Source organism: Colobus angolensis, unplaced genomic scaffold (genome assembly GCF_000951035.1).
Source record: "Colobus angolensis palliatus isolate OR3802 unplaced genomic scaffold, Cang.pa_1.0 Scaffold9, whole genome shotgun sequence".
NCBI classification, from domain to species: domain Eukaryota; kingdom Metazoa; phylum Chordata; class Mammalia; order Primates; family Cercopithecidae; genus Colobus; species Colobus angolensis.
Window position 1 is genome coordinate 1,735,672 of NW_012122931.1, and position 13,163 is coordinate 1,748,834.

General features: G+C 46.1%; 1 protein-coding gene across 1 annotated transcript in view; it reads left to right on the forward strand.

Annotated features, from left to right (window-relative positions):
- AK8 (adenylate kinase 8) overlaps window positions 1-13,163 on the forward strand; it is a 176,573-nt gene that overhangs the window by 58,414 nt on the left and 104,996 nt on the right. Inside the window, exons 6-9 of the mRNA XM_011931163.1 lie at window positions 167-248; window positions 821-892; window positions 2,147-2,347; window positions 5,848-5,979. Coding sequence (XP_011786553.1) covers window positions 167-248; window positions 821-892; window positions 2,147-2,347; window positions 5,848-5,979 — 487 coding nt within the window. The remainder of the gene's footprint in view (window positions 1-166; window positions 249-820; window positions 893-2,146; window positions 2,348-5,847; window positions 5,980-13,163) is intronic.

Consider the following 13,163-nt stretch of genomic DNA (forward strand, 5'->3'; position numbering starts at 1 on the left):
GGCCACCGCATTCCAGCCCGGGTGACAGAGCAAGACTCTGCCTCAAAAAAAAAAAAAAAAAAAAAAAGCTCTAGTCTTTCTATAAAGCTATTATGTTCCTTTTAAAATAATTCCAAAAAATCTAAAAATCAAAACAGATGAGCACCTCTCTGAATCCTCTGTCTAGGGCTGGATTCTGGATGGCATCCCCGAGACGCGTGAGCAGGCCCTGAGGATCCAGACCCTGGGGATCACCCCCAGACACGTCAGTGAGTAGCTCCCACGGGTCCCCCACCTGCCAGAGCTGCAGCCCCATTGGTGGCCAGTGAGCACCCCGCTCATGCCGCCTGCTCCCAACCTCCGCCCAGGCACTGTCCGAGACCCAGCAAGGAAGAGGACAGCACAGCTGAATTTTTCACAGAGCTAAATATATTCAGGGCTGGTTCTTCAAAAAAGTGGGGTTTTGCTTTCAGCCTGGTGACTCTTTGTCCCAGGAAGGAAATCAGCTAGAATGCTGTGCAAGCGTTCGGTACAATCCCATCATGGCATTATCTGTGATGAGGGAAATTGCTAACAGGCAAAACTTTCAGTCCTGGGCCATGCTCTGTCCCGATGTTACGCTCTTTCCCGATGTTACGCTCTGTCCTGATGTTACGCTCTTTGTGTTTGGCTGCGAGAAGACCTTTCTCTTAGGAATTCATGGGGATGGGAGATGATTGTTGTTTCAATGTCATTATACAGAAAAACAAAAAACCTAAAGCAAGTATTGGTCTGTGCTATTCATATGTGTGGCACCCGCTTCCTGACATGCCTGGTTTTGCTCCTTTTCTTCTCTGTCCAGTCGTGCTGAGTGCTCCAGACACGGTCCTGATCGAGAGAAACCTGGGGAAGAGAATCGACCCTCAAACTGGAGGTGTGGTTATGGCCACCCCCGCCCAGCCCCATGGGGTTTCAGAGACCCTGGTGGTGACAACCTGCCTGCCATTTCCCGAGCTCGCATTCTGCTCTGGGGAGGCTGCCACAGGATGGGCTCTGAGCTGGAAGACACTGGCAGGGGTACATTCTGGTAGATGAGGAAAGGGAGGCCCGTTTAGGTTAAAGGAGGAGACTTTCTTGTGGCAGAGCCAGAGTAGAGTGTGGGGGGTCATGCGGGGCACCTGGGCTTGGGGCCCACACAGGAGCCAGGGGACGTGTCTGCCTCTCCCTCGGACAAATTATGTACCCCCTGACACCCCTTGTTCTTTGGTATGCATACAGAAGAGAGAGGCATGAGCATTACCTGGGAGAATTGGCAGGTGCTGCAGGGGACAGGGCCCTTGAACTGGGCCTTGAAGACCAGGCAGTTCAGCAAGGGGCTGGCGGGAGGATGGGGGGAGGCTGGACTGCCCTTGATTGTCCGGGTCTCAGGCTATGGTGGCAGATAGACCTGGGTTTGTTGTATCCCTAGCTCTGCCCCTTTCTGGCTGTAGACATGGGATACCTGAGGCTCAGTTTTCTTATCTGTACATGGGGATGAAAATACCAACCTAGGGCAGGGCGCGGTGGCTCGAGCCTGTAATCCCAGCACTTTGGGAGGCCGAGGCGGGCGGATCACGAGGTCAGGAGATCGAGACCATCCTGGCTAACACGGTGAAACCCCGTCTCTACTAAAAAATACAAAAAACTAGCCGGGCGAGGTGGCGGGCGCCTGTAGTCCCAGCCACTCGGGAGGCTGAGGCAGGAGAATGGGGTAAACCCGAGAGGCGGAGCTTGCAGTGAGCTGAGATCCGGCCACTGCACTGCAGCCTGGGCAACAGAGCGAGACTCCGTCTCAAAAAAAAAAAAAAAAAAAAAAAAATACCAACTTAATGGGTGATGTGATGGCTCTGAGGATGAAATGGGAGTCTGCAGGTAGGTGCCTGTCAGAGTGCCTGGCACAGAGTAAGTGCTCAGAAGTTCACGGCAGCCCTTGCCCTGGGCCCTGTTCTTGTATTGTAACAAGAACAGTAGTTAAGGCTCAGAGTAGCTGGAAGTGCTGGTGTTGAATGACGATGTCCTGCTGCGGTCAGCCACACCCCAGGAATTTGTAGGGCCTGGCCTCCAGGGCAGCAAGCACCCCAGCCGGGCACAGCAGCGCCCACAGGGTCCCTGCATGGCCATTTCTAACTGCGCACCTCTCTCCTTGCAGAGATTTATCACACCACCTTTGACTGGCCACCCGAATCTGAAATCCAGAACCGTCTGATGGTACCAGAAGACATCTCAGAGCTGGAGACGGCTCAGAAACTGCTGGAGTATCATAGGAACATCATCAGGGTCATTCCCTCCTACCCCAAAATCCTCAAAGTCATCAGTGCTGACCAGCCATGTGTGGACGTCTTCTACCAGGGTAAACACAAGCAGGCAGCCCCACCCTGGACAGGCGGCCAAGGGCTGGGCTCACTGTGCCCTCTACCACTTTGTCCCTTACTCTGGTAGTGGCCAGTGTCTGGGACATGCCTGGGACCCTGGGAGTCAAGTCATAGATGACCCGGGTTCCCTGCCCAGAAACGCATGTGTGCGGATCCCCTGGGGGCACCCCACTTGGAGACCCTGGGCTAATGTTCCACACTCAGACGTGGTCACATCTCTGGCCCACAGCAGATTTGGTGGCGATGGGGTTGGGAGGAGGAGAGGCGAGGGATGGGGTTGGGGGGGACATGGTAGGAAGAAGTTTGAGCCTGACCTTGAGGGAGAGGAAAGAAGAAATATATAAAGATTAAGACAAAACAAAACCACCACCATAACACAACACAACAAAACACACACACACACAACACAGGTGATATCCTTCATTTAGGATGGAGATACATGGCCCCGCGCCTGGCACTGCTTTGCTGTCCACAGCAATGGCTGATGTTCCCAGCAGCTCAGGAGCCACTGCCGGTGGCCTGTGCGAGGTTGGGGAACGGCTGAGCTGGGCAACGTGTTCAAATCTCAGCCCCGATGCAGCCCAGCTGTGCAGCCTTCAGCAATTCTCCTAACTCCTCGGCGCCCTAGTTTTGGCATCCCTGAAATAGGAACAAAACTTGTGCCCTCCTCCCAGGCGTAGGTGAGGATTAAATGGGATTCTCCAAATCATGTGTCCACAGCCACAAGTCCAGTTCTGGTGCAGAGGAAAGCCTCAATAAACATCAGACGTCATAGCTCCTATCATTGTTCAACACCCTGTCCAAAAAGGCAAGGGCAAGGTGGAATAATTCTACCCCGAACAGTTGTATTGTCATTTTCAAAAGTCTTGCTGAGCTTCCGTCATCTGAAAGCCCAGTTATCCCCTTCCACACAGTGTCGGGTAAATGAAGCGTTTACGACGCAGGGAACATCACAGATATTTAAGACACTTGACAGTTTACAAAGTCCTTTTTTTCATATATTCTCTCAAATCTCTCCAAGAAGAGTTCTGTTTTGCTGGGGAGGTGGTTTTGAGCTCCCTCAAGCCCTTCCCTGCTGACTCTCCCAGCACCCTCTCCTGCCAGGAGACTCAGTGCATAAACCTCATTGCTACACTGAGCTCGGAGATGCGATGTTTGCCGGCGTGGGTTGAACAGCCTCGCCCTCTGAAGGGGGCAGTCAGCCAACGGGTGGGTTAGTAGAAAGTGTCGCTACTTAAAGAAGAAATGCCAGGCTTATGAGGGCTTATAATTTTCCAGCGATTTTGCATCTCGGAAGGGTCTTTAGTAACAAACACTGCACTCTTAAGAGAAACAACCACAACATTCATCTTGTGCCGTGATTCTGAATTTACACATTAATTACTTTCAAATTACTTAATTAAATTTAAAAGTTCATATGATCATTCATAAAGAATTCATGCCTGGAATTGTAAATAAAAATGTGAATGTCTGAATATTAATTATTATTAATTAATAATGCAGAGAGATAAATTGAAAATTGGAATGCAAAATTCTCTCTGTGTTGTTTTTTTAATCTCTCTGCAGTGCACCCAGCAACCACATATTTTTAAAAAGAATAATCAGATGTTGAGACTGTCTGGGGGATCATTACTTCTAATTAACTTAGTTATTTACTGTAAATTAAGCATCATTTGTAAGCAGGCTGCTTTGCCTGTAGTATTTGTGCTTTTCAGATGCACGGGATTATGGAAGGTCTGAGAAGAAAGAGAGGCTCGCCTGAGTAGCTTCCTTTGGGCTTCGCTCAGTGGAGGAATGGTACCCATGGCGGGAGGTTGGGGAGAGTTGCCCCAGCTCTGCCAAGTCTCAGCCTAATTGGCTCATCTGTAAAATGGGGCGTGAATAATGCAGCCCTCAGGGGATTGCTGGGTCAAACAAACGAGATGGTGCCTGGGGAGTATTTGTCGTAGCAATTAGTACATGCCATTGGTGATGCTGATCACAACCTGGAAAAAAGTCCATTCTAACTCATCCGTGCCTTCTAAAAAGAAGGGACTGTTCTTCTCTAATGACCCTTCCAATTTAAAAGCCCTGAAAGATTTGAGAGGTCAGGGTTTTCACAATGACCATATCCCAGCGGTTCACAGTCGGGGGCGGTTTTGCCCCCGCCGCACCCCCGGGGACATTTGGTAATGTCTGTAAAGGTTTTTTGGTTGTCATACTTTGCAGTTGTGCTACTGGCACCCAGCGGGTAGAGGCCAGGGATGCTTCTCAACATCCTGCAGTGCCCAGAACAGCCGGGCAACAAAGAATCTTCTGGCCCCAAATGTCGGTAGTGCTGAGGATGAGGAATCTGCCTCGTTCTTGGGTGGCAGGTTCCTGAGGGAAGCAGGAATGGCCTGGCCCCTCAACCAGCACAGAATCCACTGCAAGGCACATTGGCAAAGGCAGACCGGCAGGAAGGTGTAACGGGGCCACCCGTGGCTGACTTTGCATAGGACAGTCTGGGGCCTTGGAAGGAGGGGGAAGGTCTGTCTGGGGAAGGATACCCTATTTCGAAGGCTGGCTTGGGGGCTGGCCCAGGTCCGTGCCTCATCTGTGGGCATCTGCCCTGCCTCAGGTGCCCGAAATGCTGCCCTTTACAGCCTCATCAGCTTTTTCTCGCGGCTCCCCGCTTCTGAGCTCTGGCAGGAGGCGACTGGTTTGATGTTTTTCCTGTGGCTTCTTGGCATCCAGTGTCCCCCATGGTGCAGGCGGCCTCATTGTTGGAGACACTCACCCCATCTCCTCACTTCTTTGTTCACCAAATGCCAGGGGCACACCACAGGCCAGGGCCGTGCAGCTACATCTGGCCACTCTTGTGACCTATTTGATCACTACCTCTTTGGAGAGTCGCAACAAAGTTGGTGTCACCAGAGTGCAGCTGCACAAATTACTCTCCACTAATTCGAGTCCTTTAAAAGTCCCTGGGCACTGGGCCCCTATGTGGCTGGATGCGTTTATCAAAGCCTGTGTCTGACATTCAGGTGCACCTAGCAGAAAGCCAGCGTGCAATTCTAGAAGACCAGCCTAGTGCTAGGGCTTCCGGTTGGGAGGCTCAGCCCGAATCAGTAGGAAAAGCCACCAGCCCTGTAGAGAGTGCTCTCATGTCCCGGGACCAGCCTCCCAGCTGCAACACAGCCAGCCCTAGGAATCCTTCCTTCAGCCTGGAAGGAAATGCAGACACCTGCACGTGTTTAGACGCCTGTGTTGAGAGGAATTCCAGGGCAGCGCTCGAGGGTGGCTTCTGTGGACTTCACTACTTGCTCCCTGCCTTGGTGCCCAGGCCTGCCACATAATTCTTTTCCCCGCCTCTTCGCCCGATGCACAGAGGGCTTCCATGGTGCTGTGAAAGAGAAAAGTAGTTACTGCCGTTAAAAGAGTCAAAGCAGAGGGGCTGCAAGCTGGTTTCCTGTTCTCTAGGACCTAGGTTCATTATCCTCATATCCTTTCTTTCCAGCTCTGACCTATGTCCAAAGCAACCATCGTACTAATGCCCCGTTCACCCCAAGGGTGCTGCTGCTCGGGCCTGTGGGCAGTGGGAAGAGTCTGCAGGCCGCCCTCCTGGCCCAGAAATACAGGCTTGTCAATGGTGAGTGCCCCAGGCGCTGGGATGCCCAGCTTGGAGCGCCTTTCCTTGCCTCCTGCCCCTCCTCCCCAGCTCTCTCATTTTATCTGGGGTGGTGTGGGGGAAAAGGGTCAGTATCACTTCTTTTTCTGGCTCTTTGTTCTTAACAATTTTCTGTTAGTCCATCTTTGCAGGAATAGATGTTTTTCCTCCCGAAGAATATTGCCATAAAAACATTAACCACTAAAAACATGCCCACAGCCCAAAGAGACAGAACATTTTTCAGTCATCATTTTTTATATCCTTTGGAGCCGGGGGTTTGTCTGTGCCGTATGCCAGGGGTGGCTCCCATCTTGCCCCTGCCATCTCCCCTGAAGCCTCGGCTCCTGCATAATAGGAATGTGCTGTTTATTTATTTTCTGCAGTCTTGTTTGGCGCCCCCAACCCAGGTCAGTGTGTTTACAGGCAAACAATTTCTGAACCAGAGGAAGACTTCTCGCTCTGCACAGTTTCAATAAATATTTTACCAGGAGGAGAGAAAATATTGAAATCAGTTCTCCAGGTCTTTCCCGATTTGGTCCCAGGCGGTCTTGGATGCCAGCTTGTGTTCAGGAGGATAAAGGGATGGGAATGAGGAAGAAACTGTAGCAGAGATACACTGCCAGGTTGAAGGGAGTTAAAAGCGCTGCCCCCACGCACACCATGCTCCATAAGCCTGAATAACCTCTACTGTATTTACTGAGGGAACATGAGACCTGCACCCCCAAATATATGCATATGCATACAACCCCCCAAATTATACAGGTATGCCATATGAATATAGAGAGGGAATACAAACAAATATATAGACACACAAATACATGTACAAATGTTTATACATGTATATACATATATTTGTATATGTATATACAAATATAAGTACAAATGTTTGTACATGTATATACATACAAATATATGTATATACCACCCCAGAAGGATCAAGCTTTGAATAAAAATGCTTCTCAATGAGGCCTCCTCCAGCTTACAGTTCTAAAGCCACTGAGACTAGCAAGGAATCCATGATAAAAGTCACACCCCTAAAATGAAGATAGAGACCTGAACAATTATTCTGCAAATTTGGTTGCCATGGAAAATTAACCAGGACATTTAGAAAAAAAAATGCTTTTCCTTGAGTTCATCTTTAAAAATAAATTTCAATAATTCCTTCTCCTTTTGATTGTGTCTCTTGTTATAAGACAAAATTGCCAGCGGTCTTAGGGATGGCTTCTTTGTTCTGATGACCAGCAGTCTACCTGTGGCGGCACCACTTGCTTACGTGCGTGCACACATCGTTACGGGAAGGGACAGAGTGAGCACGGAGGGGCACTGGTGGTGGTGGGAGGGTCTGAACACACAACAGCAATACTGTAATGCAGTGCAGAGCTTTCTGGAAATAATTGTCTCGGTGCTCTATTTTATGATGCAGACACACTCATTCAAGAAAAGGTTTTTTTTTTTTTTTTAATTTAAATTGCATTCAGCACACCAATTATGAAGAGATGAAATTATCTGCCTAGATTTTTCCAAAAATGAAAATAGGAAGGCTCATCATGGTTTTTGCTTGTTACCTAAGAGCCACGATGGGGCTTGTTTAGATAATTAAGCATTTGGAGACTGCCTCAGGAAGTTCCCATTTCTCAAAGGGGTTCTTGATAAACACAAGACATCATGATATTTAAGCAAACCCATTTGAAGGGACCTAAGGCAGGAAGTGGTAGCCTTGGGATCTCTCTGCAAATGCCTGTCTGAACCCAGAGCTCTGGGTGCTGTCTGCTCCGCTGCGGCCATCCGCTGGCCTGGTTCTAAACTTCACATCTGTGAATCTCTCAGCCATAGGAGAACGTCTCCAAACCAACGAAAACAAACAAACAGCCCCACACTCACTGCCACAGAGTTCATCAGAAGACCCCACTTAGGATGGTGGGATTATATATGGACACAACTTTCTGAAAGGCAAGAGCCACTATTGGTTAAAGCGCTAACTGCACAAACCCTGTGACCCTGGGATTTAACTCCTAGGAGTTTATTCTGCTCCGGCACTCAGATGTGCAGCGAGAGATGTGGCAGAAGCATAATGAGAAACACAGGCAACCTCCAACTCTGTTAATAAGCAGGTTTGTGAAATAAGTTGTGATAAACCCATGTAATGGATTGCGAGGCAGCTGTTAAAAATAAACCTGTAAAGTGATTTGATGTCGGTAATACATGGCTAAATAAGGGAGGGGCAGAAAACAATTTGCTCAGCAGCATCCAGGGGGTGAGCTCATTTTTGTTTAAAAAAGCATGTTAGTTTATGCTCAGAAAAAACCTAAAGAAATATCCATACACCAAACTGCTTATCTCGGCAGAGCTGTGTATTATACAATTCAGATTTTTTTTTTTTTTACAGTAAGCATGAATTCCTTCCTTCCTTCCTTCCTTCCTTCCTTCCTTCCTTCCTTCCTTCCTTCCTTCCCTCCCTCCCTCCCTCCTTCCTTCCTTCCTTCCCTCCCTCCCTCCTTCCTTCCTTCCTTGCTCCCTTCCTTCTTTTTCTTTCTTCTTTTTTTTTTTTTTTCGGGTCTTGCTCTGTCACCCTGGCTGGAATGCAGTAGCATAATCATGGCTCACTGCAGCCTCCAGCTCCTCAAGTGATCCTCCCACCTCAGCCTCCCAAGTAGCTGGGATGACAGGTATATGCCACCATGCTCAGCTAATTTTTTATTTTTGTAAAGATGGGATCTCTCTATGTTGCCCAGTCTAGTCTCAAATTCTTGGCCTGAAGCAGTTCTCCCACCTAGGCCTCTGGGTTCTTTTTTGACTCGTGTACAATTTAGAATGTACCTTGCTTAATTCCCACATATTTGGGGATTTTCCTGATTGCTTTATATTCTTGATTTCTAATTTAATTCTCTTGTGGTGAAAGAACATACCCTATGTGATTTTGATCCTTTGAAATATGCATATATGGTCTATACTGGTGAATTCCAAGTGTACTTAAAAAGTAGGTATTCTGCATTGTTGGATATAGTGTTCTATAATGTTAATTAGGATAAGATGTTTGACAGTGTTTAAGTCTTCTATGTCCTTAATGATTCTCACTCTACTTATTATGTCCGTTATTGAGAGAGATGTGTTAAACTCTCCCAACTCTTTTATTTTTAATTTTTTACAGTCATCCAGCCCAAAATGTCAAAAATCTCGCAACTCTGAATTGTGGATTTGTCTATTCTCTGCAAGTTTTTGCTTCATGTAATTTATTGTTAAGTGCATACTGTCACACCTCAGTATCAATGGGGGATTGGTTCCAGGACCTTCCTTGGATACCAAAATCCGAGGATGTTCGAGTCTCTGATACAAAATGGCATAGTATTTGCATATAACCTATGTACATTCTGCTATACACTTTAAATCATCTCTAGATTACTTATAATACCTAATATAATGTAAATGCTATGCAACAGTTGTTATACTGTATTGTTTAGGGAATATTGACAAGGAAAAAAGACTACATGTTCAGTGCAGACATAATTTTTACCCCAAATATTTTCAACCTGTGGTTGTTGAATCCATGAGTGTAGAAACTATGGATATGGAGGGCTGACTGTATACAGTAAGGATCGTTATATCTCATTGGTGAAATGACCCTTTCATTGCTAGGAAATGTTGCTTTTCCTCTCTAGCAATACTCATTTTCTTGAAGTCTGCTTTGTCTGATGTTAATGAAGTTTCTCTGACTTTCTTATGTTTCGTGTCTGTATGATATACCTTTTATTCTTTTTCTTTTAAACTATCTGTGTCTTATAGTCTAAATATGTGTCTCGTAGGCAGCATATAGTTGGATCTCACTTTTTTTTTTTTAAGAGACGGGGTCTTGCTCTATTGCCCTGGCTGGAGTACAGGGGTGCAGTCATAGCTCATCGCACCCTCAAACTCCTGGGCTCAAGTGAACCTCCCGCCTCGGCCTCCCACTGAAGTTACAGGCATGAGCCACCACGCCTGGCCTGTTTTTGTTTGTTTGTTTTCTACTTGTGTCATCTGTTCTTTGTTCCTCCTTTCCTGCCATCTTTTGGATTAACCAAATGTTTTTTAGTAATCCATTTTCTTTCTTTCCTTTTTAGCCATATCTCTTTGCTTTATTTTGTTAGTGGTTGCTAGGGATTAAATATTCATCTTTTGCTTGTCACAGCCTATTCTGAGTAAATATTATACCTCAATATGTATGGTATCAGAGACCGGCAGCAGTAGATTTTTCCATTTACCTTACTTCTTTACAGTTGACATACATTTTACTTGTGCGTATGTTATAAACCCTACAATATATTGTAATTATTTTTGTTTTAAATAGTCATTCATCTTTTAAAGAAGTGAAGATATAAAGGGGGAAGGACTTTTATATGTACCCACCTATCAATACTCTTCACTCCTTGGTTTAGATCCAAGTTTCCTTCTGGTATCATTTTCTCAGCCTGAAGAACTTCCTTTAACATCTCTTCTAGTGAAAGTGTGCTGGTGACAAATTTTCTCAGCTTTCATACGCCTGAAATGACATGATTTCATCTTCATTTTTGAAGAATGTTTTGGCTGCATATAGAAATCTACGTTGACAGTTTCTTTCTCTTAACACTTTAAAGATGTCATTCTATTGTCTTCTGGCTTGCACTTCTTCTGATGAGATCTCAGAGGTTATTTTTACCATTGTTGCCCTACATATTAAGCACCCCCCTCCCCCACCTCCAGCTGCTGTTAATATTTTCTCTTTAGCTTTCAGCAATTTGACTATGATGTATCAAAGTGCGACTTACTTTGTGTTTGTTCTGCTTGGATCTCAGAGATTCTTGGATGTGTGGGTTGAAATTTTTAATGAAATTTTGAAATTCTCCTGTCATTATCTTCTGAAATCTTTTTTCTGCCTGTCTCTCTTCTTTCTGGAACTCCAGTTCCACATATGTTAGACTGTGTGGTATTGTCCTCCAGGTCTCTTAGATTTGGTTCTTTTCTTCCAGTCCTTTCCCATCCCCCTCTTTGCTGCAGTTTGGCTACTTCCTGTTGCCTCTTTTCCTGTCTTTAAATTCACTGATCGCGGCACACCTAGTGATTTGTTTCATTTAAGATACTGTATTTTCCAGTTCCAGAATTTCCATCTGGTTCTTTTTCACAGTTTTCGTTTCTCTGCTGAGATTCTCCATCTGTTCACTCATTTTAACTATTTTTTCCTTTATAAATGCACTCATAATAGCTGTTTTAAAGTCCTGGTGTGCTGATTCTGACATCTGTGTCATCCCCTGATCTGATTCTATGGCCTGTTTTCTCTCCTCATAGGAGTCACATTTTCCTGCTTTTTTGCATGTCAAGGAGCTTTCAGTTAAATGCTAGATGTTGTGTTTCTGACATTTTTGAAGGTCTGGATTATGTCATCATTCTGCTTTAAGAGTATTGAGTTTGGAGGATTAACTCCATCCCATTGAAGCTTATTTTTAGGCTTTGTTAAGTGGGACTAGAGTGTTCTTACTCTAGGGCTAGAGTATCCCTGCAGCTAAGGTCTGCCCTTTCTGGACTCTCAGCTGAATGTCCGGGGTGTTCAGCAAGTTCTCTCACTTTGGTTGTCAGAATGCCAGCATCTCCCAGCCCTGTGTGAATTTCCATTCAGTTCACCGCTTCCCAGTAGCTTTTCTCTACCAGGCCTCTGGAGTCTCACCCTGCACATGTGCAGCTCCGTATTGGCCAAAGGCTCAGTGAACCCTTATGAGATTTCTGGAACCCCTTCTGTGCACAGCTGCCTCCTCTCCATTACCCTGTTCTACAAAGTCTGGCTGCTTCAGGCTCTAGTCTTTGTTGCTTCCACCCAGTGAGCCTGCTGATCCGTTTGGGCTCCGCTTCTCCTGTGCCATGACTTGAGAAGTGCCCGTAGGTAGAAATCCAGGATGAATATGGGGCTCGTTTTGTGTGTTTTCTGCCTCTCAAGGATTACAGACCTGTCTCTCTGTTGTCCAGTGACTCTAAAGAATTGCTTCATAGATTTTGTTCAGTTACACAGCTTTCTATAAGACAAGTTAAATAGGATACCCATTACTGCTTCATGGCCAAAACTGGAAGCTAAGCATGAGTTTGATGTCACACAGACCTGGGTTTGGACCCCAGCTCTGCCCCTTAGTGGCTCTGTGACCTAAAGCAGGTTATTTCATGTCTTTGAGCCTCAGTGTCTTTACCTAAGAAACAACAGGTTATTGTGAGGGCCAAATAAAACAAAGCAACAAAGCACACTTAGCACAGTGCTTGGCACATAGGAGTGTCTCAGTTCCCAGCAGCCTTTTTTTTTTTTTTTTTTTTTTTTTTTCTTTTTTTTTTTTTTTTTTTTTTTGAGACAGAGTCTCACTCTGCACCCAGGCTGGAGTGCAGTGGTGCAATCTCAGCTCACTGCAACCTCTGCCTCCTGGGCTCAAGCGATTCTCCTGCCTCAGCCTCCCAAGTAGCTGGGATTACAGGTGTAGCCACTGTGCTTGGCCCAGCAGCCTTTTTTTTTTTCTTTTTCTTTTCTTTCTTTCTTTCTTTTTTTTTTTTTCCTTTTCTTTCTTTTTTTTTTTTTTGAGACAGAGTCTCACTCTGCACCCAGGCTGGAGTGTAGTGGTTTAATCTCTGCTCACTGCAACCTCTGCCTCCTGGGCTCAAGCGATTCTCCTGCCTCAGCCTCCCAAGTAGCTGGGATTACAGGCTTCCACCACCACGCCAGGCTAATTTTTGTATGTTAGTAGAGACAGGGTTTCACCATGTTGGCCAGGCTGATTTCGCGCTGCTGACCTCAAATGATCCTCCCTCCTTGGCCTCCCAAAGTGCTGTGATTACAGGTGTGAGCCACCGCGCCTACCTCCCAGCAGCCTTTATTTCTCACTTATATGTCCTTTGCTGGTGAGGCTGCCAACCACACTGGATTATAGTGAATTAAGCATGTCATTATTGAGGAATAAATCCTTGGTGACAGTAATTTTGTTAAACATTCATGCTATCTGGTTAACAGTGGGATGTTTTTTTGGTCTCTTTAGTATAGGCAGAAAACTTCTTAGCCCTAAAGGTAAGAAAGCCAAAAGTGTGCAATGAACAATTCATGAAAAATATAGCTTAACTCTTCTGGCTTTGGCTAGGAAGGGCTTTCACGGCCAAGGAGGAGTCGCCTGTTTGTTCACTCATGCTTGTTG